We start from the raw sequence: 25,395 nt of genomic DNA, 5'->3' as shown, positions 1-25,395 counted from the left end.
CAATCAAAACAGTTTTTACAAAGACACCCACATTCTTTTTTTTAAGTCACTCATTCATTTTATTTGTTTGTTTGTTCAGTAAAAACCCAAACATTTGTTGAATTTATTTTATTTCCTTGCGTCGCACCTTAATGACGTCCGCGCGCGGTATTTTTCCCTTCGCGGTTTGTTCCTTCTCTCTCGCCATAGTAAGACACCCACATCCGCTTGTTCTGACCCACTGGAGGTAGCGTCACAGTGCTGTTAGCCAATCAGAGGTAACACGTTTACATGTCATGAATATTAATGATAAGACCCGCCCCCACCCTCTATCCTTCCCCGCCTCCTGCTTCTCATTAGCAAAATGACGCACTGGGAAAAGCGCTGAAATGGGGCTTTCTCCCAGGAGGCTATATCTACATGCCGAGGGTTCATTTCGAGAAAGGCTGCGGATATAACATCCGGAAACCTCCATGAGCCCGTTTAAAGCATCAACAAACCACCATGCCATGGGTCCTTTAATAATTTTCAAATTCTACAGTACGAAGCCATAGTTCAGGTATGATCTTCACTTCTTCCTCATGCTGTCATCATCCACAGAGTGTTGTACAGTTCCTCAATCTACTGGACCTCCAGGAGTTCAGTGGTTCCTCCCCAGACTCCAATCCAACACCAGTTTAATAAAGGTGAGGAACATGTGAAGGACACTGGACTCTTGATGCTCAGTGCTTTAATTAGGACCAGAGGCAGCAGGACATGAGCTTTCAGTAGATACATTTCTGTTGTGATGATCTACTCATACCATGCAGCTGGAGAGATTTTAATGTGGATTTGGTTTATATTTATATTACCTGAGCCATCCTTTTATCTACTCTCTCTCTCTCTCTCTCTCTCTCTCTCTCAGTTCCTCCCTTTCATTCTCAGACTCTCTTTCTGGCAGGCAGACTGCTCTCATCTGAAGACCAGCTCAGTTTAGGAGAGGTCACATTAGTTCATCTCTGGAGCTGAACCTGGTAAACACGTGCTGATCTCTGACTGAGGAGAATGGAGCTCTTCACTCAGGAGAAGATGATTCCATATGTCTTTCTCATCATTCTTGGTGAGTACAAACCCTAAATCCTGGACACAAGGAAGAAAAGAAGGGAACGGGTGTCAGTCCAGCCTGGTGTTGTGCTAGTCTGATTGTCTGATCATGTTACAGCAATGGCTCAAGGAAAGACGTTACCAGGCTCCTGTAGGTTTCAGGAGACGATGTGTGACTACACCTCAGATGAAGCTTTTCTCAGCTGGAACCTCAACCCTAATGGTAAGGAATGATCTGAACATGAAAATGATCTAACACTGAACACCAAGAACTGTAAATAAACTACAAACTAGAAACCTCAACTCTCCCAAAATGATGATCTTTTTAACCTGTTTTATAAGATGATAAGTGTCGTGACTCAGGGAATTAAAATATCTGATTATTAGCAATGCGTATCTTCATCAAAAATAATAATAATAGAGCAAAGTAATGCACACGATTTCAGAGTTCTGTTGTCTGTAAACAAGCTGTTCCCTGTCAATGTACCATTCACTTCAGATTTGTTTGTCCTTGTAGATGAACTGATCTCTGTCGATGAGCTGTTCACTGTGTATAAGCTGTTCTTTGTAGTTGTTCTGTTTAGATGTGTTTTTCCTCTGTGGATGAGCTGTTCTCTGTAGATGTGTTGTTCTTTGTGGTTGTACTGTTCTCCCTGTTGTGCTGTTCCTTGTGAATGAGCTGTTCTCTGTTAATGAGCTCTGTTCTATAGATGTACAGTTCAGTTTAGATCAACTGTTCCCTGGAGATGTGCAGTTCTTTTTGGATGTGCTGTTCTCTGTGTTTTTCTGCTGTTCTTGTTTTGACTGAAAGCTCTTCTTTTGCCTTCTTCAGAGCATTTCATCACAGTGGACGTGACCTCGCAGGGAGACAGGGACAAGGCAGTTCTGTTGGGTCCTGATGTGGAGCTGCAGGACTGGATCTGCCTTCGACTCATCTATCAGATCACCGGTGCTGGTTCACTTCAGGTTCTCTCTCGTTCAGAGGGAGAGAGTTTCGACCACACGCTCTGGTCAGCCAGCAGACCCTCAGACAGCTGGATCATCACCACCATTGACCTGCAGAATTCCACCGAACCGTACAAGGTGAGAGATGGGAGAAGAAGAGCCACTAATCATCTACACAGGGGACCAGATACAGCTAATGGAAAATAAAATTATAGCATAAACCTAACCTTTTTATTTATTCATGATATCATTATAGTGGTCACGGACTGTAGTTGCTTCTCTCAGCCTCAGCAGTTTATCAGAAATCACAGATTTGTCTCATTATATTCACATCCATGAACATTTATTCACTACATCGTGATGCACAGAACAAACAGCCAAATCTTTTTTGAAAGAATATATGACCTGTACTGACTTTACTCGAAATAAAGTTGTTTAGTGCAACGTTGCCACTGATTATTTTCTCTTCAAGGCTGTGTTTAAAACGATGTGTTCAGTTTTTCTTGTCCTCTAATGATCACAATGCTGCAGGTGTTAACTTTAACAGATCCATTTTGGAGTTTCTGTCTCATGTGGTGCATTTTTCAGATCTTACACTGAACTAAATTAAATCTGATCCATTCTAAAAACAGGAAAGAAAAATAAAATATGTAACTATTTATATTTATAACTCCTGTATTACTTGTGCTCATTTGTGACATTAAGGGTCTTGCTCATGGACACAGCAGTTACAGTTAAACAGTGTTGGGATTTGAACTCATGACCTTCTGAGTCATTGCTGAAACCCCACTGCACCATGGGAGTGAAGAATCCAGGAATGTTTCATTTTACAGCAGAACACAAATATTCCAGCTTCCAGCCTGTTTTTGCTTAAATTCTAGAAAAGTCTCCAACCTTCATGTGGTTTATTTTAAACGACGCCACAAACAGGCAGTGTGATCGTCTTTATTTTGGGAAAAACAGATTTAACATTCTCCACAAAAAGGAATAAAAATGACTACATAATTTTAGTGTTTTTTTAACAGTAAAGGCATAAAAATATAGAAAATTTCTTTGTATTATTATTATTATTATTATTATTATTATTATTCCTTGGATGAGGAACTAAACCAATACAATAAGAACTATGAGCTGATCATAACACTGAATGTGAATTTTATAAATCGATGTGAATAAATGTTCAGTCAAACTTTCTGTAAGAGATTCCACAATTTCTGAGATTTACATTCTTATTCAAATTATGATCATTTTTGTGTTTATGTTTGTGTTATATTTCTGTAGTATATATATGAATTATTAATGAGTGTGTGTGTGTGTGTGTGTGTGTGTGTGTGTGTGTGTGTGTGTGTTATAGACTGTGATTGAGGGTGGGCGTGGCTTGGCTGAAGGCAGCAGTGTGTCCATCTTTGAGATCAGTATTTCGGATAAATACTGCATTAGTCAGTGATGTAAACACACACACACACACACAAAACAGTGTCACTTACTGTGTAAATGCTTTTCTGAGATACTTTTATAACACAGACTTTACAGTGTAACTATAAAAGTGTGCCTAGTTTTTGTCTTATTTCTGCCTGCAGTTGTTTTTGTAAGACTTTTAACTTTCTTCTGGAGATAAACAACATTCAGCAAACCTTCAGTGGTGTAACATCATCACTGTGTCTTTATTAAACACAGAAAACACACTGAATTCACATAACACTTAAACGGATGAAGTTCTGGTGCTGTTGTTGGAACATCTCTGCTCTCTGAGCTTCTTAACGCAGTTCTACACGGAAACTCATCTCGAAGGAGAACCGAGAGCCTGTAGGGTTCTACATGGGGATTTAAATTTCTAACGTTTTCCCCAAGGAGGGAACCAAAGAGTGATTTCATATTCTAGAACCGAGATACAGAGTTTATTTTTTCCTGAACTCCAAAAAACTGTCAATGTTTATCCACATATCCACTTTTACACTCTTATACACTCACTGACCACTTTATTAGGAACACCCCTACATCCCCCCCCCCCCCGCTGTTTCCTGCAGTTCTGTAATCAGCCGATCCCTCGACAGCAGCACGATGCATCAAATCCCACAGATACAAATCAAGAGCTTCAATTAATCTTCACAATGTTCAAACATCAGAATGGGAAAAATTGTGATCTCACAGTGAAGTGTGACTTTCTCTCACTGTGGTATGGGTGTTGGTTTGATCCAGATGGACTGGTTTGAGTATTTCAGAAGCTGCTGATCTCCTGGGGTTTTCACACACAACAGTCTCTAGAGTTTACACAGAATGGTGCAGAAAACAAAAAACACTGAGTGAGTGAGCGACAGTTCTGTGGGTGGAAACAAACGCCTTGTTGATAAGAGAGGGTCAGAGGGAAATGGACAGATTGGTTCGAGCTTTTTTGCCAGGAAGGATATAGTAACTCATATAATCACTCTTTACAACCGTGGTGAGCAGAAAAGCATCTCAGCATGAAACAGCAGAAGAACACATTGGGTTCCACTCCTGCAGCCGAGAACAGGGATCTTAGAACCAACAATGAGTTCCTATTAAAGTGTCCAGGGAGTGGAAATAATATTTGCATTATATTAATATTAATTAATAACTGGATAATAAACTGTAGTTTTTAGAGATGTAAACCTTTAAAAGCGAGGGTTCTTCAAGGGTTCTTTAAGGGTTCTAGGGATGATTAAGGTTTATAGATTTCTGCTGGACCTCAACTTTATAAAAGGTTCACACACAAGTGTATAAGAGATTATAATATTTGTTCTTTTTCTGTATTTTGTAGATTAATGATCATTAAAGCGCCACCTCTCCACCAGAACCCTGATGTGTAAATGTGTCGTTCATGTTGTTGTTGTTGTTGTTGTTGTTTCCAGAGTGTGATTTTGAGGAGTCTCACCTGTGTGGTTATACCAGTCAGTGGAGTGGGAATGTGAACTGGTATGTAGGGAGAGGAGCTCTGAACAACCCTGCACTCAGTGATGGGACGGGTACGCCAAATCATGCGCAGATCCACCCTGTAATGTGCAGCATGGTGTGTGTTTGAGTTGTGGATGTTTCTGCCTCTTTGTGTTTTGAATGTTGTCTGTGATAAAAATGATAAAATCTCACATCATATCAAACATTATATTTGACAGCATGTTCTGAACCCTTCCTGGCTGATGAACCTCGCTCTCATTAGCAGGTCGTTACATGTATGTGGACTCGATTCACTGCAGAACTCTGAAGGAAGCGGCCATGCTGGTGTCACCCATGACTTCGGTGCCCATGGCAGGCTGTTTGAGTTTTCAGTACCAGCAGGACTACACAGAGGGTCACATGTTCTCAGTGTACAGCAGGGACCGGGTGGGGCAGTACAGGGAACTGTGGAGAGCAGACCTGCCTGAGAGCAACCACATGGAGCAGGAAGCCAAAACTCAAGTGTGGATTCCTGTCCAGGTGCCCCTGAGCACCCCCTATCCCCTACAGGTGTGGTAAACTCTGCTAATTAACACTGTCCTCACAGCAGCTCGACTTCACTGGAAATTCATTGGTTGAAACAGCTGATGGGTGGAGCTTACTGTGATCCCCTAGCTGGTGATGATCCACGCGGTGCTGTTTGTTAGCTTCTCTGCACAGTGACCATTGTGCTCCTTCATACGTTATTTTAATTTCAGTGCCCTGCAAATGTTCTATCAGTGATGATAAACTGGAAAATTGCTCAGAAAGATAAGATAACTCCATAAGATTTATAAACCAAACACTTTTGTCCAGTAATATTATCTCAGTACCTAGCTGGCTAGTTATGTTAGCTAGAAACTGTCATCATGACTAGCTTGTTTGTTTATTGTTTAGTTGTGGTGTTACATGAAAAAAATTACCAGAAATCATAGTGTTTTAATGTTAGCTTGTTAGATAGCTTGGTAGCTAACAGGATAGTTAATGTTAATCATTTCTAACTAAATATAATAGTGTAAGTGCATCAGCCATTAAATAGCTAGTGTAAATGCTAGTGCTAATGATAATGCTGCCTAAACATGCTGCCTACTGAGGGAACTTCAAGCTGAACATGTCCACTTGAGAACTGTAATTATATTATTAATTATTTCAGATACAGAACCAGTCAAAAGTTTGTACACATCTACCAATTCAGTATTTTGTCTTTATTTTTATTAATTAAAAGTTACTTCCTGTCTTAAAATAATGATGGATGTCATTTCTCTTTACTTAGCTGTTCAATTCTTGACATAATATGGATTACTACAGTTGTGGAATCAGGCTATTTACTGTATTTATTATTTACTATTTACTGTTTGATCTCAAACTCATTAAAAAGGCCAGAAACTCGTCCACTAATGACCTTTTGATGAGACACAGCTGTTAATTGAAAAGTATTCCAGGGACTCCCTCATGAAGCTGTTTAAGAGAATGACAATAGTGTGTAAAGTGTCATCAAGGGAAACACTGGATATGCTGAAGAATCTAAAATATCAAACAGATTGCTTTTAACACAGTGGTGTAGTGGTTAGCGCTGTCGCCTCACAGCAAGAAGGTTCTGGGTTCGAGCCCCGTGGCCGGTGAGGGCCTTTCTGTGTGGAGTTTGCATGTTCTCCCCGTGTCCGCATGGGTTTCCTCCGGGTGCTCCGGTTTCCCCCACAGTCCAAAGACATGCAGTTAGATTGACGTGGGGCGGCCTTGGGCTGAGGTGCCCTTGAGCGAGGTACCGAACCCCTGACTGCTCCCCGGGCGCTCTGGTGTGGCTGCCCACTGCTCTGGGTGCGTGTGTGTGTGTGTGTGTGTGTGTGTGTGTGTGTGTGTGTGTGTGTGTGTGTGTGTGTTCGCTGCCCCAGATGGGTTAAATGCAGAGGATGAATTTCACTGTGCTTGAAGTGTGCATGTGACAAATAAAGGTTTCTTCTTTCTTCTTTTTTGTTTACCACATAATTCTGTATATGCTCCAGATGTTATTTCATAGTTTTGATGTCTTCAGTTTTGTTCTACAGTGTGGAGAATCGTCATGATACAGAAACACCAGTCAATGAGTAGATTGGGGTGTACAAAATTTTGACTGGTATTATATATGTTTAAAGCCATGTGTGTGTGTGCAGGTGGTATTTGAAGTGTGGTTTAACAGTCCAAAAGGAGGTTGTGTGCTGCTGGATGACATTGTGTTTTCTCCAGAATCGTGTTCTGCAGGAACAGGTACTTCTTCAGGTTAACACCATGACCTCAGATTGACCTGGTGCTGACCCTCAGGTTTCCTGATGAACTCCGTTGTGTTTGTGTGTGTTTGTTCAGAGCCCGTGTTTGACCCGTCAGAGACAGACTGTGACTTTGAACTGGGTTTCTGTCACTACACACAGAAAATGACGGAGAGTGAAATGTGGAAGCGGGCCTCAGTGCGGCCCAACGTGTACCGCAAGGGAGATCACACGATCGGGAGAGGTACAGGAGCACACACAGACAAACACACAAACACACAGACACACCACTGTACATTTACACTTCACACTCATCATCAATAATCCACTGACTGGATCTTCTTTCAGTTATCACCTTTACTCAGGTGAGTTCGAATAAAGTTTCGTTCTAACATTTAAAGTGATTTTCCTTTAAAAAAAAAGTTAAATGTGAAAGTTTGACTTACCTGTCGTTCTGTTTAATAATTAAATTAGAATAGACACAATGTCTTCTTCAAAATCTGTTTTTAACAACGGATGTGATGTATGTGAGGGATGTGATGTATGTGAGGGATGTGAGGGATGTAAGGGATGTGATGTCTGTGAGGTATGTGAGGGATGTGATGTATGTGAGGGATGTGATGTACGTGAGGTATGTGAGGGATGTGAAGGATGTGATGTATGTGAGGGATGTGATGTATGTTTGGGATGTAAGGGATGTGATGTATGTGAGGGATGTGATGTATGTGAGAGATGTGATGTATGTGAGAAAAGTGATGTATGTGATGTACGGTATGTGATGTATGTGATGTATGTGAGGGATGTGATGTATGTGAGGGATGTAAGGGATGTGATGTCTGTGAGGTATGTGAGGGATGTGAAGGATGTGATGTATGTGAGGGATGTGATGTATGTGAGGGACGTGAGGGATGTGGTGTATATAAGGGATGTGATGTATGTGAGGGACGTGAGGGATGTGGTGTATATAAGGGATGTGATGTATGTGAGGATGTGAGGGATGTGATGTATGTGAGGGATGTGATGTATGTGAGGGATGTGAGGGATGTGATGTATGTGAGGATGTGAGGGATGTGATGTATGTGAGGATGTGAGGGATGTGGTGTATATAAGGGATGTGATGTATGTGAGGGATGTGAGGGATGTGATGTATGTGAGAAAAGTGATGTATGTGAGGGATGTGATGTACAGTGGTGCTTGAAAGTTTGTGAACCCTTTAGAATTTTCTACATTTCTGCATAAATATGACCTAAAACATCATCAGATTTTCACACAAGTCCTAAAAGTAGATAAAGAGAACCCAGTTAAATAAATGAGACAAAAATATTATACTTGGTAATTTATTTATTGAGGAAAATGATCCAATATTACATATCTGTGAGCGGCAAAAGTATGTGAACCTCTAGGATTAGCAGTTAATTTGAAGGTGAAATTAGAGTCAGGTGTTTTCAATCAATGGGATGACAATCAGGTGTGAGCAGGCACCCTGTTTTATTTAAAGAACAGGGATCTATCAAAGTCTGATCTTCACAACACATGTTTGTGGAAGTGTATCATGGCATGAACAAAGGAAATTTCTGAGGACCTCAGAAAAAGCGTTGTTGATGCTCATCAGGCTAGAAAAGGTTACAAAACCATCTCTAAAGAGTTTGGACTCCACCAATTCACAGTCAGACAGATTGTGTACAAATGGAGGAAATTCAAGACCATTGCTACCCTCCCCAGGAATGGTCGACCAACAAAGATCACTCCAAGAGCAACGCGTGTAATAGTTGGCGAGGTCACAAAGGACCCCAAGGTAACTTCTAAGCAACTGAAGGCCTCTCTCACATTGGCTAATGTTAATGTTCATGAGTCCACCATCAGGAGAACACTGAACGACAATGGTGTGCATGGCAGGGTTGCAAGGAGAAAGCCACTGCTCTCCAAAAAGAACATTGTTGCTCATCTGCAGTTTTCTAAAGATCACGTGGACAAGCCAGAAGGCTATTGGAAAAACATTTTGTGGATGGATGAGACCAAAATAGAACTTTTTGGTTTAAATGAGAAGCATTATGTTTGGAGAAAGGAAAACACTGCATTCCAGCATAAGAACCTTATCCCATCTGTGAAACATGGTGGTGGTAGTATCATGGTTTGGGCCTGTTTTGCTGCATCTGGGCCAGGACGGCTTGCCATCATTGATGGAACAATGAATTCTGAATTATACCAGCGAATTCTAAAGGAAAATGTCAGGACATCTGTCCATGAACTGAATCTCAAGAGAAGGTGGGTCATGCAGCAAGACAACGACCCTAAGCACACAAGTCATTCTACCAAAGAATGGTTAAAGAAGAATAAAGTGAATGTTTTGGAATGGCCAAGTCAAAGTCCTGACCTTAATCCAATGGAAATGCTGTGGAAGGACCTGAAGCGAGCAGTTCATGTGAGGAAACCCACCAACATCCCAGAGTTGAAGCTGTTCTGTACGGAGGAACAGGCTAAAATTCCTCCAAGCCGGTGTGCAGGACTGATCAACAGTTACCGCAAACGTTTAGTTGCAGTTATTGCTGCACAAGGGGGTCACACCAGATACTGAAAGCAAAGGGTCACATATTTTTGCCACTCACAGATATGTAATATTGGATAATTTTCCTCAATAAATAAATGACCAAGTGTAATACTTTTGTCTCATTTGTTTAACTGGGTTCTCTTTATCTACTTTTAGGACTTGTGTGAAAATCTGATGATGTTTTAGGTCATATTTATGCAGAAATATAGAAAATTCTAAAGGGTTCACAAACTTTCAAGCACCACTGTATGTGGGGGATGTGATGTATGTGAGGGATGTGAGGGATGTGATGTATGCATGGGCGTAAAAATGCGTATGGACGGTATGGACGCGTCCATACCAATACTCAGCTAAGTTTAAAATGTCCATACCATTTTTGAATGGAGAAGCCGCGATGCGGGAAACGCTGAATAAAAACACCAAACGCGGCATCGCTTCCAGCTGATTTTCAGTTGTGAACAGACCTCTCAAAGACGGCTGACTATTGGTGGGGACAGCAGGTAAAAAAGCTTTATGAAGCTTTGATTGGCCCACCTCCCGTTGCCTTGACGTTGCTATGGTTTTTGATTGGCCCACCTCCCGTTGCCTTGACGTTGCTATGGTTTTTGATTGGCCCACCTCCCGTTGCCTTGACGTTGCTATGGTTTTTTGTTGTCATTGGCTGTAAGCAGTAGCAAGCGGTAAAATCAGCATCCAGCTCGCTGCTACAGCAAAACAGCACACAGGCAGTGATGTCGGGCAATAAAAGAAAACGTAAGGAGGACATAATATGACATTTTTGTCATATGATCCTGTAACAGCAAGGAGTTTCTGTTTGCAATCTCTCTCTCTCTCTCTCTCTCTCTCTCTCTCTCTCTCTCTCTCACACACACACACACACACTAATAAATGCTTGTAGGTAATGCTAAATGTTTACTTATATTTACTGTAACAGCAAGGAGTTTTTGTTTGCAATCTCTCTCTCTCTCTCTCTCTCTCTCTCTCACACACACACACACACACACTAATAAATGCTTGTAGGTAATGCTAAATGTTTACTTATATTTACTTTTTTCTTGCTCATTGTTTGCATGTATATGCATGTGTATATGCGTATGTATGTAACATCTGCAATAAAATGTGAAAATGTAAAAATGTGAAACAATTGTCACTTAACCCTTTCAACTTAATGAATAAACATTTTTGCAAAATGCACTACAACTACCAAAACTCTTCACACTTCTACCACCCATACCTACATTACTTCCAGATTCTGAAATTGCAGTAACTCAAAAGGAAGCACATGACGTTTCAAATGTGTGAAAATAGTAAAAGTTGTGTGAAAATGAAGCAGCAGCACATAATTTTGATTGATTGTTGTGGCAGCGGGGTCTAGCATCGGTCTGTGACAGGAGGGCGGAGTCAGGGAAGTTAAGTGGCAGAATCACTACACCTGTTGTTAATTGATGTGTTTGTGTGTCTTCCCAGTGACCGCGCCCTTCTTAAGGAGAGAGAGTGAGAGCAGAGGGACTCTCTCTCCACAACCAGACGGCTGATGTGTGTGCATGTGTCTGAGTGTGTGTTTGCATCTGAAAAGTGCAAATAAAAGAGAGTTTTGTTAAACAGTTCTGTCCTGCCATCCTTCTGTGCTCCACCCACCTACATGGACTGTTACAGTGGTGCCGAAACCCGGGACCCGAGCACAGAAGACAACAGCCCCATGGAGTCCTCCACCTTCGCCGACCTGATCCACGCCCTCGCCACGGCCCAACAGAGCCAGCACCAGGCGCTGCTCGCCCTCCGAAAGGAGCATGAACAACGGTTCGAGGCCCTGGTGCTGGCGCAACAGGAAGATCGTCGGGCGTTCCGGCACCTCCTCGCGTCGGCGGGGTCCACCAACTCCACCGTCGCGGGCCCTTCCACCCTCACCCTCACGAAGATGGGCCCACAGGACGACCCCAAGGCATTCTTCATGCTCTTTGAGCAGGTAGCAGAGACCTCGGGGGGGCCGGTGGAACAGCGCGCGGCGCGCCTCCTCCCCCTGCTAATGGGAGAGGCGCAGCTGGCCGCGCTACAGCTCCCCGCCGACCGCCGGCTGGCCTACGCGGACCTTCGCCGGGCCGTCCTCCAGCGGGTGGGACGCACCCCAGAGCAACAACATCAGCGTTTCCGCGCTCTGCGCTTGGAGGAAGTCGCCCGGCCGTTCGCGTTTGGCCAGCAACTCCGGGACGCCTGCTGGCAGTGGTTGAGGGCCGACAGCTGCGACGCCAAGGGACTCATCGACCAGGTGGTACTGGAACAGTTCGTCGCGCGTCTACCAGCGGGAACCGCAGAGTGGGTCCAGTGCCACCGCCCGGCGTCGCTGGATCAGGCAATCGAGCTGGCGGAGGATCATCTGCCGGCTGTCCCGACGGCAGGACAGCAGACGACCTCTTCTCTTCTCTCCTCTCCCTCTCTCTCCCCTCCTCCTGTGTCTTCTCCTCGCCCCATTCCCCCACCGCGGAGACGGGGGCCGGCGCCACCTCAGCCGGCCCGCCGCACCCGCGGTGCCCTTCCGTGTCTCCCTTCTGTGTCTGTCTCTCCCCCCCCTCAGGTGAGTGAGCCCCAGAGCACTAATGCAGAGAGGAAGCCCGGGCCGGTTTGCTGGCGCTGCGAGGAACCGGGCCACCTCCAACAGCAGTGCTCGATAATGGAGGTGGGCGCGGTGGTTCGGATCCCCAACACGCCAGGAGCCGCCCTCGATCGGGCCGGAGCGTATCGCATACCGGTGAGTATCCAAGGGGATACATATCAGGCGTTGGTGGATTCTGGTTGTAATCAGACCTCAATCCACCAAAACCTGGTGCAAGACGAGGCATTGGGGGGAGCACAATTGGTGAAGGTGTTGTGTGTGCACGGGGATGTTCACCACTACCCTTTAGTGTCAGTCCACATTATTTTCAGAGGGGAAAAATTTATAGTGAAGGCAGCGGTTAATCCTCGCCTTACCCACTCTTTAATTTTGGGGACTGATTGGCCGGGATTTCGGGGTTTAATGACACACTTAGTCAAGAGTGGGTCCTGCCATTTGACAGGGGGAGGTCCCGGTGTCGCTTTGGCGGGAGCAGCTGTCACAGAGCCGTCTACGTCATCTCCGCGCCAGAGTGAGGAGCCGCCGGCTCCTCCTCTCTCTATTGGGGAATCCCTCGTGCATTTCCCATTTGAGCAATCGCGAGACGAGACTCTGCAGCATGCTTTTGACCAAGTGAGAGTAATCGATGGTCAAACACTCCAGCCGAACGCCACCCCGTCCTTCCCCTACTTCGCGATTATGAAGGATAGATTATACCGAGTGACGCAGGACACTCAAACGAAAGAGCAAGTCACGCAGCTTTTAATTCCGAAGAGCCGCCGGATAATTGGTATTCCAGGCGGCTCACTTTAATCCCATGGCTGGACACTTAGGGCAGGATAAAACACTAGCCCGAATAATGGCCCGATTCTATTGGCCGGGGATTTGCGGTGATGTCCGTAGGTGGTGTACGGCATGCCGTGAATGCCGGTTAGTAAATCCAGCGGCCATTCCAAAAGCGCCTTTGCGCCCTCTACCGTTAATCGAGACCCCGTTCGAAAGAATTGGGATGGATCTCGTCGGGCCATTAGATCGGTCAACACGAGGGTACCGCTTTATATTAGTTCTGGTGGACTATGCAACGCGATACCCGGAAGCAGTGCCTCTTTGCAATATCTCAGCACGCAGTATTGCGGAGGCGCTCTTCCGCGTCATCTCCCGAGTTGGAATCCCGAAAGAGATTCTGACTGATCAAGGCACCTCGTTTATGTCACGAACACTGAATGAACTTTATGGGTTATTAGGTATTAAGCCGATCCGCACCAGCGTTTATCACCCACAAACGGACGGCTTAGTGGAACGGTTTAATCGCACCCTTAAAAACATAATTAAGAAATTTGTAAGTGAGGATGCGCGTAACTGGGATAAATGGCTCGAACCCTTGCTCTTTGCAGTGTGAGAGGTCCTCCAAGCCTCCATGGGGTTCTCCCCGTTTGAATTATTATATGGGCGTAAGCCGCGCGGCATTTTAGACGTGCTGCGAGAAAATTGGGAGGAGGGACCTTCACCAAGCAAAAATGAAATTCAATACGTTATTGACCTGCGCGCAAAACTCCACACACTCACACAACTAACCCAGGAGAATTTGCGGCAGGCCCAAGAACGGCAAACCCGCCTGTACGACAAGGGTACGCGCCTTAGAGAGTTTGCACCAGGAGAGAAAGTACTCGTACTGTTGTCCACATCGAACTCTAAATTAGTCGCTGTAAGACTCCCTACGTGTGGGTGGAGCACAGAGGACGGCAGGACAGAGATCAGGTTTTATAAATTGGCTTTATTGCCACACTTTTCAGTCTAACAATATCATTCGCACAGACACACACAACCGGCGTCTGTTCAGGGTTGAGCTCCCTCCGCTCTCACTCTCCCTCCTCATATAGGGCGCGGTCACTGGGAAGACACACAAACAGGTTAATTGCTCTCAGGTGAAGTGATTCTGCCACTTACCTTCCCTGACTCCGCCCTCCTGTCACAGACCGGTGCTTGACCACGCCCCCGCTGCCACATACCCCCACCGCCCGACTCAGGCCGGGCGCCCGTCCGGCCTGCAGCCGACTCCCCCCCCCCCCTTGACGGGAGAGGAAGTCCGCCACGACCATCTGCGCCCCCGGCCTGTGGACCACCTTGAAGTTGAAGGGTTGGAGTGCCAGATACCAACGGGTGATCCGCGCGTTGGCATCCTTCATGCGGTGGAGCCACTGGAGGGGCGCATGGTCCGAACAGAGGGTGAAAGGGCACCCCAGCAGGTAGTAACGGAGGGCGAGGACTGCCCACTTGATCGCCAGGCACTCCTTCTCAATCGTGCTGTAGCGCCCCTCACGCACTGACAGCTTCCGACTGATGTAAAGGACCGGGCGGTCCTCCCCCTCCACCTGCTGGGACAAAACGGCCCCCAGCCCTCTGTCCGACGCATCCGTCTGCAACATAAAAGGGAGAGAGAAGTCAGGGGAGTGTAAAAGTGGCCCCCCACACAGTGCAGCCTTTACCAGACGGACATCAGCTGACTGTTCAGACCGTCTCTGCCCGGGAACCACAAGTACTGCCTGAAGTTCTTCTACTCTTTCAGAGGTTTCAGTGCATCTGAGCACACTTTAGCAGTGTACCTGTATAACAGCAGCACACAGAGACACGCCCAAGTCTGGACCCCGAGTGACAGAACAAGGCACGTGTGGATTCACGTGGAGCTCAGTATCCAGACTCACAGAACCACTCAGGTGATCACACTGATCCAGTCCCTCACATCAGGCCTCGGGACGGGAGGGAAAACTTTTTCTGCTAATTATTTTTCCCTTAATGTTGCTTCATGTATCGTGTTGTTGTCCAAAGGGGTGAAAATTTTTGTACTCAGCTTTAATGAATGATTTTGTTTGATCTTGTGTGTGATTCAGATTAACATCCGCCACAGAAAATACCTCTTTCTGATTGGCTGCCAGATGCGATTCAAAGATGCCATGTAACTGTTAGGACTGGGACTGTTTTGGCCTCTAGAGGCCGCTGTTTTTTCCTTTTCTGGTCATGTTTGTTTTGGCCTCTAGAGGTCACCACTGTGTTCTGTGTTTTGTTTTTGTCTTATTGCCTGTTTCCTGCCCCGCCCTGTCCTTAATTAGTTTGTGTATTTATACCCCTGAGTTCAGTCCTCTTGTCACGGAGTCTTTGTGCTGTTATGTTTAGCTCTAGTTTCCTCTGTACCGTGTTCCTTGTCTTTTTGGTTTTGCACTTTGCTTTGCTTTTTGGACCTAGTATTTACTGTGTTTTTGGATCTTCTGAGCGTTGGTATTTTTGCCTTTTCTTTTCTGTTTTTTGGCTTTTGTTTTGTACTTTTGGATATTTTATTTTTCCCTTTGTCTTCTCAGCTTTGGATTATTCTTTTTGTTTTTTCCCTTGGATTGTACATAGTGTAAATAAACTGTTTTTGATACTTTTCTACTTCCACCTCACGCCTCTGCACTTGAGTCATCCCCCTGGTGGCCTAGTGGGGGTTTGCTGGATTATCACACCAGCGAACCAGGTTCGAATCCCAGCAAAACCCTAACAGAAAGACTCCGTCATGACCGACTCAGCAGAGGCTGCTTCAACTGTCTACCCGGCCAACCTTCAGGGAATTATGGCAGCTTTGACATGCTTCGGAGCGACCATGGACGTACGCTCACCAGCACGCTCACCCTTGCTCGCCACGAGGAACTGCTTCATCAAATTGGGAAAACCCTGGCACAGCTGACACCTCTGCCTGCATCTCCTCATCCTGATCTGGATCCTGCTCCCACTCCAGTGCCTCCCGCAACACTGTCTCCTTCACCTCGCGAACCCAGCCTTCCTGCACTACAGAGGTATGACGGCAAGCACGGTGAGTGCCGGGAGTTCCTTACCCAGTGCCAACTCACCTTTGAGCTCCAGCCTACCACCTACACTACGGATCACCGCAAGATTGCCTTTGTGATAACCTTGTTAGCTGGTAAGGCACGAGCTTGGGCAACGGCCATCTGGCAAAGACAGGGACCCGAGTGTTCTGACTTCAAGCTATTTACGGAGGAGATGCTTCGGGTCTCTGATCAGGCAGACATCAGTAAAGATGCAGCCAGGAAGCTCATGTCTGTCCGACAGGAGGGAAGCGTTGCAGACTATGCCATCTCGTTCCGGACCCTCGCAGCAGGAACCCTCGCACCCTGGTGTCAGCCTTCCATCATGGTCTGTCTGACCCCATCAAAGACGGTCTGGCTTCTATCGGATGCCCAAGTGACCTCGAAACTCTGATCTCACATTCTACTTGCCTTGACAACAGGATGAGAGAATGCCGCCAAGTCCTGAGCCTCCCCGGCCTCCCTGCCTCTACCTGGAGCCCGTCTACCTCCTCCAGTGACTGTCCAGAGCCCATGCAAGTTGGCCGTACTCGTCTCTCCGTAGCCGAGAGGGAGCGCAGAAGGAGGGACAAGTGCTGCATCTACTGTGGCAAGCCTGGTCACTTCCAAGCATCATGTCCCGAGCTCTTGGGAAAAGGACCGCCCCGTCCAGCCGAGGGAGGGTTGTGACGGGGCCTACCCTCTCTCCCGGACTCCCTGGCCAAGGAATCTACATCCCGGTCTCTATCTCCTGGGGTGAGTCCGTCCACTCTTGTCAAGCCTTGTTAGACTCAGGGGCGGCTGGAAACTTTATGGATATCCACTTCACCCAAAGCATCAATGTCCCGACTGCGCCTCTTGAAGTCCCACTGTCTGTGTCTGCCCTGGATGGCCAAGCCTTAGGTGATGGAAGAGTCACCCAAGTAACTTCTCTAGTCTTCCTCCAGTCTCAAGGTCACAAGGAAGAAATATCCCTGCATCTGATTCCTTCACCAGAGTTCCCAGTGATTCTAGGCCTTCCTTGGCTTACCCGCCACAACCCTCGCATAGACTGGGTAACAAGCCAGGTTGTGGAATGGGGCCCTGCGTGCCATGCCTCTTGTCTGCTCTCTAGCTCTCCTGTGTCTCCTGCCAAGCCCTCTGATCTCACTGAGCTATCTCAAGTTCCCACAGAGTACTGGGATTTGAAGGAGGTATTCAGCAAAAGCAGGGCCGCCGTTCTTCCTCCGCACCGGGCCTACGATTGTGCCATCAACTTGCTCCCTGGGACTACCCCTCCTCGTGGCAGACTGTTTTCCCTCTCTCAGCCAGAACGCAAGGCCATGGAGGAATACCTCAAAGACGCCCTGGTCTCTGGGTTCATTCGACCCTCCACCTCACCTGCTGGTGCTGGCTTCTTCTTTGTCAGCAAGAAGGATGGGGGGCTCCGACCATGTATTGACTACAGGGGCCTGAACAAGATCACTGTGCGCAACCGATATCCCCTTCCGCTGATGTCCACAGCATTCGACCTGCTCCAAGGTGCCACCGTCTTCACCAAGTTGGACCTATGGAACGCATACCACCTCATCCATATCCGACAGGGAGATGAGTGGAAGACTGCCTTTAACACCCCGTCTGGGCACTACGAATACCAGGTGATGCCCTTCGGACTCACCAACGCACCAGCTGTTTTTCAGGCCCTAATCAACGATGTCTTGAGGGACATGATTAACCTGTACGTTTTTGTCTACCTTGACGACATCCTTATCTTTTCCAAGACCTTACAGGAGCACCGCCACCATGTCCGCCAAGTCCTCCAGAGACTTTTACAGAATAATCTGTTTGCTAAAGCCCAGAAATGCGAGTTTCATGTCCCTGAGGTCTCCTTCCTGGGATTTATAGTACGAACAGGGCAACTCCAAATGGACCCAGCCAAGACCCTGGCTGTCCGGGACTGGCCTACTCCCAAGCCCGTTAAGGAGGTTCAGCGGTTCTTAGGATTCGCTAACTTCTACCACAAGTTCATCAGGAACTTCAGCTCCGTAGCAGCACCTATGTCGGACCTCACCAAAAGGACTGGTGGTTCCTATGTCTGGTCCCCTCAGGCAGAAAAGGCATTTAATGACCTCAAACACTGCTTTTGCACGGCACCTATTCTGGTTCTCCCGGACACCTCCCAACCATTCATCGTGGAGGTGGACGCCTCGGACAGTGGTGTCAGCGCGGTGCTCTCTCAACGCTCGGAAGGGAAGCTGCACCCCTGCGCTTACTTCTCCCACCGCCTGAGCCCTGCGGAGTCCCGCTATGATGTGGGGGATCGGGAACTGCTAGCGGTTAAACGAGCCCTTGAGGAGTGGAGGCACTGGCTGGAGGGAGCGCAACATCCATTCCTGGTGTGGAAGGACCATAAGAACCTGGAGTACCTCCAGCAAGCCAAGAGGCTGAACTCACGACAGGCTAGGTGGGCTTTGTTTTTCAGCCATTTTAATTTCACCCTATCATACCGCCCGGGCTCTAAGAACACCAAACCGGACGCGCTGTCCAGGCTGTTCTCACCCAACAACAGGGAGAGTGAAGTTGGGCCTATCATCCCTGTATCCCGGATTGTGGCTCCTGTCCGCTGGGGTATTGAGGAGACCGTTCGACAAGCTCAACGCCGGGACCCTGATCCTGGGACGGGGCCACCAGGCCTCCTGTATGTCCCTCGTCAAGCCCAGGCCAAGGTTCTCCAGTGGGGTCACTCTTCCCCTCTCACCGCCCACCCGGGAGCTCGGAGGACCCTGGACTTCCTGAAAAGACGCTTCTGGTGGCCTAACATGGAGAAGGAAGTAAGGTCATTCGTCCTGTCCTGTGAGGTCTGCACCAGAACCAAGAACCCGCGACAGCATCCCCAGGGTCTCCTGCATCCTCTGCCTATTCCCCGGCGTCCCTGGTCCCACGTGGCAGTCGACTTCATCACGGGTCTCCCTGAGTCTCAAGGTAACACTGTCATTTTGGTCATTGTGGACAGATTCTCCAGGGCCTGCCGCTTTATACCACTGTGCAAGCTCCCTTCTGCTCTTGAAACAGCTAAACTGTTGTTTAATCACGTCTTCCGAGTCTTTGGTCTCCCACAGGATATCATCTCTGACCGGGGGCCCCAGTTCTCCTCCCGAGTGTGGCACGGGTTTTGCAAGGTCATCGGAGCCACTGCCAGCCTCTCCTCTGGTTTCCACCCACAGTCCAATGGCCAGACGGAGAGGATCAACCAAGACCTGAAAACCACCCTGCAATGCCTGGCTATGGATAACCCAACATCGTGGAGCACCTGGCTGCCATGGGCTGAGTACACCCACAACACCCTGCAGTCATCGGCCACCAAGCTGTTGCCGTTCCAGTGCCAATTCGGGTTCCAGCCACCTCTGTTCCCGGACCAGGAGGAGGACGCTGGGGTGCCCTCGGTCAACCAATACGTGAGACGGTGTCGCAAGACCTGGAGCAAGGTCAGGAGGACACTCATCCAGACCTCCAGTACCAACCAGACTCAGGCCAACCGCCATAGGAGACCTGCCCACACTTTCCGCCCTGGGCAGCGGGTTTGGCTGTCCACCAAGGACCTTCCGCTGCGGGTGGAGAACCGCAAGCTTGCTCCTCGCTACATTGGCCCCTTCAAGGTTGTACACAGAGTTAACCCTGTCTCCTACCGGCTCCAGTTACCACATACGCTAAGGATATCCAATATCTTGTGGACTGGGAGGGCTATGGCCCTGAGGAGCGCTGCTGGGTCCCAGCTCGGGACATACTTGACAAAGAACTTTGTCGGGACTTCCATTCGGCCCATCCTGATCGTCCTGGGAACGTCAGGAGACGCTCCTGGGGGGGGGTCCTGTTAGGACTGGGACTGTTTTGGCCTCTAGAGGCCGCTGTTTTTTCCTTTTCTGGTCATGTTTGTTTTGGCCTCTAGATGTCACCACTGTGTTCTGTGTTTTGTTTTTGTCTTATTGCCTGTTTCCTGCCCCGCCCTGTCCTTAATTAGTTTGTGTATTTATACCCCTGAGTTCAGTCCTCTTGTCACGGAGTCTTTGTGCTGTTATGTTTAGCTCTAGTTTCCTCTGTACCGTGTTCCTTGTCTTTTTGGTTTTGCACTTTGCTTTGCTTTTTGGACCTAGTATTTACTGTGTTTTTGGATCTTCTGAGCGTTGGTATTTTTGCCTTTTCTTTTCTGTTTTTTTGGCTTTTGTTTTGTACTTTTGGATATTTTATTTTTCCCTTTGTCTTCTCAGCTTTGGATTATTCTTTTTGTTTTTTCCCTTGGATTGTACATAGTGTAAATAAACTGTTTTTGATACTTTTCTACTTCCGCCTCACGCCTCTGCACTTGAGTTATCCCCCTGGTGGCCTAGTGGGGGTTTGCTGGATTATCATACCAGCAAACCAGGTTCAAATCCCAGCAAAACAGTAACCATGGCAACAAGGATCAAAAAGGAATTTGGCTAAGAAATCAAGATGTGAATTTAATTATCATTAAATTCATTCATTTTTTCATTACATGAAAAAAGAGGTTGTGTCAGTTCAATGTTCTTAAATATCTCATCTCATTATCTGTAGCCGCTTTATCCTGTTCTACAGGGTCGCAGGCAAGCTGGAGCCTATCCCAGCTGACTACGGGCAAAAGGCGGGGTTCACCCCGGACAAGTCGCCAGGTCATCACAGGGCTGACACATAGACACAGACAACCATTCACACTCACATTCACACCTCATTCTCATCTCATTATCTCTAGCCGCTTTATCCTTCTACAGGGTCGCAGGCAAGCTGGAGCCTATCCCAGCTGACTACGGGCGAAAGGCGGGGTACACCCTGGACAAGTCGCCAGGTCATCACAGGGCTGACACATAGACACAGACAACCATTCACACTCACATTCACACCTACGCTCAATTTAGAGTCACCAGTTAACCTAACCTGCATGTCTTTGGACTGTGGGGGAAACCGGAGCACCCGGAGGAAACCCACGCGGACACGGGGAGAACATGCAAACTCCGCACAGAAAGGCCCTCGGCCACGGGGCTCGAACCCAGGACCTTCTTGCTGTGAGGCGACAGCGCTAACCACTACACCACCGTGCCATCCGTTCTTAAATATCAATGTCAAAAATCTAATATTACAAACAAACTCACTATTATAATTATGTAGAAATAAATTAATTACAGGCGACAGTGAGGTGTTAATTAGAGACAAAACAAGGGTGAGACGTTAACTTTTTTTTGGTCAATGTATCTTTATTGAGTTTTTAAGATGTACAAGGTAATCAACATGAAGGATTGAATAAAAAACAGATGAGAAAAAACAAATAGACAAAACAAAAACGCAAAGAAAAAAAAAAAGCCCACTGTATTTTACATAAAAAGAAAATTACTCAGAGTCCAGATTTATTGTCCACTGTTCCACGTGAATACACTGTATTTAAAGAAGAAAAAAAAGAATTAGGGGACTGCCATATTGCAGGAGACATGTCCATTGATACAAAATAATCCCAAAGTAATTTTACAGGATATAGACAGAGTGCATAATTAAGTATACAAAATGTGTTACGCATTATCTAGGTGCATTGTCAGCTGCTCAACATAGGAAATGAAGGGCTGCCATATAACATGAAACTTGTCCGTTGACCCATTCATTGTGTATCTAATCTTTTCTACCTTAAGGAAAAACATGACATCACAAATCCATCTACCAAATGATGGAGACTTATCATTTTTCCAATTCAAAAGAATGAGGCGCCGTGCTAGAAGTGAGGAGTAGGCAATACAATTTAACAGAGGCTTTTGGAGAGACAGATCTTCTGAGGGTACACCAAAAATTCCAATAAAAGGGCATGGGTCAATATTTACACCTGAGATATTTGAATATGCTTCAAATATAGAGGCCCAGAATGAAGTAAGACTGGGGCACGACCAAAATGTGTGGAAGAGGGTAGCTGGTACTTGCTTGCATCTGTTACAAATAGGATTAACCTCTGGATAGATTATGGATAACTTAACCTTAGACATGTGGAGTCTGTGCACAATCTTAAACTGAATTAAACTATGCCTGGCACAAATAGAAGTGGAGTGAATTCTTCCAAGTATGTCAGACCATTGTTCATCTGTAATATTAACACCCAAATCATTCTCCCAGTTTTCCTTTACTATAATCAATGAACAGGCTTCCAAATCAAATATCTTAGCATACAGCCTTGATATGGTTCCTCTAAGTGCAGGCTGTACTTCTAATATTGCATCCAAAGATGATGACTGTGGTATTGAGGGGAATTGGGTAAAGTGACTCCGTACAAAATGTCTCACTTGCAGATATCTGAAAAAATTATTTGGTGACAAATGAAATGTCTAACTTGATCAAAAGACATAAATATGTCATTTTTATATAACATTTTTATATTCAACACCCCATTTTGAAACCACTGATAGAATGTATGGTCCAAAAGTGAAGCTGGAAATAGATGGTTGGACGTAACTGGAGCATAAACTGACAGGGAAACAAGACCATAATGTTTACGAAACTGAGACCAAATCTTCAAAGAATGAAGCAGAACTGGGTTCTGACAATCCTGAGGTGAATGTAAAGGAATTGATGAACATAACAGAGCAGAGAGTGAGACTGGACTACAAGAATTATGGCCCTTTTCCACTACCCTTTTTCAGCTCACTTCAGCTCGCTTCAGCTCACTTCAGCCCGACACGGCTCGCGTTTCGACTACCAAAAACCGGCACGACTCAGCTCGTTTCAGCCCTGCTTAGCCCCTAAAACTCGCACCGTTTTGGAGTGGGGCTGAAGCGAGCCAAACCGTGCTGACTGAGGTTGGGGGCGTGAGCAGACACTCCCCTGTGCACTGATTGGTGAGGAGGCGTGTCCTCACATGCCCACACACGCCCCGCGAGCGCGCTGGGATCTGTAAACACCGCAAACCCGGAAGAAGAATAATTACGAATTACGAGAATTTCTGAAGCCTTATGCGCCTCGCCTCATCTATACGCTCTTGCCAGTATCTGTTGGCGTTGTCGGTGACAACAAGCCACAGCACCAAGACCAGCAACACTAACGACTCCATGTCATCCATGTTTATTGTTTACTATCCGGGTCGTGAGACTACCGCTTAAAAGATCACTGAATCAGTGACATACAGAGCATCGTGCACGAGTTCGCGGAGCGCAAGGCTCGTCGTATGCCCTTCAAATAATGCGCGCAGTAGGCTATTGATGTTTTATTATGAGCCATGTACAGTATGTCACCTAATGTTTTTTTGTTTCTGAGTTACATGTTCGTTTGAAGGACTTAATGTACAAAATAACATAGTTGCACCCCGTAGTGTTGAAATTGGTAAACACAGTGCATTCAGTGAGGTTTGCACCGCCCTCCTTTTATTTCTGACTCTTCCTGTCACCACTCTGAGCGCTCATTCGTATGCCCTTCAAATAATGTGCGCAGTATAGGCTATTGATGTTTTATTATGAGCCATGTACAGTATCCTAATGTTTTTTGTTTCTGAGTTACATGTTCGTTTGAAGGACTTGATGTACTAAATAACATAGTTGCACCCGGTAGTGTTGAAATTGGTAAACACCGCAGTTGCGGACATTTTGTAGCCTAAAATGATGTTATGATAAGCTTTAATAAAGTGCCCGGTCATTTGCCCCGCCCCCGGCCCGGCTCTGACTTGTTCCGCCACTGTCACTGATGTCACTGTTTGCGCTGCTTAACGACATCACGTGAGGTCCACCCACTTTCGCTAACTCCACCCAATGTGTCCACCCACTTCCAGCCAGCACGGTTCAGCGCGGTTGTAGTCGAAATGCAACTCCAACAGCCCCGCTCAGCTCGACTCAGCTCGACTCGGCACGGCACGGCTCAGCCGCGTTTGTAGTGGAAAAGCGGCATTAGATTCAATGTGTAACCAGCCTGGAGTGTCCATTAGAGATGGGTCTAAAAACCAATATAAAAGACATCTGATATTGGCTGCCCAGTAGTATATTTGGAAGTTTGGTAGTGCCATCCCACCTGTCATTTTAGGCCTTTGTAGAAACAACTTTCTGATCCTTGGCCTTTTGTTATTCCAAATAAAAGAAGAAATAATACTATCAATTTTTGCAAAAAAGGTTTTTGTGAGAAAACATGGAATACATTGAAAGAGGAATAAAAACTTTGGGATGTTCATCTTAATTATGCTGATACGCCCAGCTAAGGATAGAGGCAATGTAGACCAGCGGTTGAGGTCCTGTAGGGTACGCTCCAAAAGTGGGTTAAAATTGGCCTTAATAAGCTGAGAGAAAGACTTTGTAACATACACACCCAGATATTTTAAACGTTCGTTGGAAACTTTGAATGGTAATGAATGAAATGAGATTTTTCTAGCAGCTACGTTAATAGGGAGGAGCTCACTTTTGTCAATATTCAACTTATAACCAGAGAAGCTACCAAAAACACTTAAAGTGTTAAGAATATGTGGGATGGATGTTGTAGGGTCAGATACAAAAAGAAGGACATCATCAGCATACAGGGATATTTTGTGCTCCCTGTGTGCCCTTAAAATTCCCTTAATATCTGTCTGCTGCCTAATGGTAGCTGCAAGAGGTTCCATGACCAGTGCAAAAAGTAATGGGGACAGAGGGCAACCCTGTCTGGTCCCACGCTGTAGGGGAAAGTATGGTGAGTAAGTGTCATTAGTCCTAACTGAAGCCATAGGCGAGGTGTACAGCAACTTCACCCAAGAAATAAAAGTGTTCCCAAAACCAAAGTGCTGAAGGACATAAAATAAATATTCCCAACTCACACGATCAAAAGCCGCCACGGCATCCAGAGATAAAAGTACCTCTGGCACCTGGTTTGAGGATGGTGTATAAAGGATGTTAAATACACGTCTAATATTGAAAAATAATTGTCTATTTTTGATAAAACCAGTTTGATCGCAAGACACAAGTGAAGGCAGAACTGACTCAAGACGGAGAGCCAGCATCTTAGCGAGAATCTTAACATCAACGTTTAGGAGGCTAATAGGACGATACGAGGAACAATTAAGAGGATCTTTGCCCTTTTTCAGAAGCAAAGATATTGACGCTTGGCGTAGAGTTGGAGGCAGGCACTGGCTATGAAAGCTGTCATCAAATACATCCTTCAGCAAAGGACTAAGCTTTGGTGAGAACTTTTTATAAAATTCTGTAGGAAAGCCATCTGGACCAGGGCATTTTCCACTCTGCATGCATGTGATGGCGTCATTAATTT

General features: G+C 46.3%; 1 protein-coding gene across 1 annotated transcript in view; it reads left to right on the top strand.

The window, feature by feature from the left end:
* The first annotated feature begins 1,047 nt into the window (after positions 1-1,047).
* mamdc2b (MAM domain containing 2b) overlaps positions 1,048-25,395 on the top strand; it is a 36,960-nt gene continuing 12,612 nt past the window's right edge. The window contains 10 exon segments of the mRNA XM_060908621.1: positions 1,048-1,078; positions 1,181-1,285; positions 1,895-2,145; positions 3,362-3,446; positions 4,878-4,991; positions 5,186-5,469; positions 7,089-7,182; positions 7,279-7,425; positions 7,530-7,546; positions 14,794-15,033. Of these exon segments, the coding sequence (XP_060764604.1) occupies positions 1,048-1,078; positions 1,181-1,285; positions 1,895-2,145; positions 3,362-3,446; positions 4,878-4,991; positions 5,186-5,469; positions 7,089-7,182; positions 7,279-7,425; positions 7,530-7,546; positions 14,794-15,033 (1,368 nt within the window).

The sequence above is a fragment of the Neoarius graeffei genome, chromosome 25 (genome assembly GCF_027579695.1).
Source record: "Neoarius graeffei isolate fNeoGra1 chromosome 25, fNeoGra1.pri, whole genome shotgun sequence".
Lineage (NCBI taxonomy): Eukaryota > Metazoa > Chordata > Actinopteri > Siluriformes > Ariidae > Neoarius > Neoarius graeffei.
Note: the sequence above shows the minus strand (reverse complement) of the source record. Positions and strands in the feature narration are given on the sequence as shown.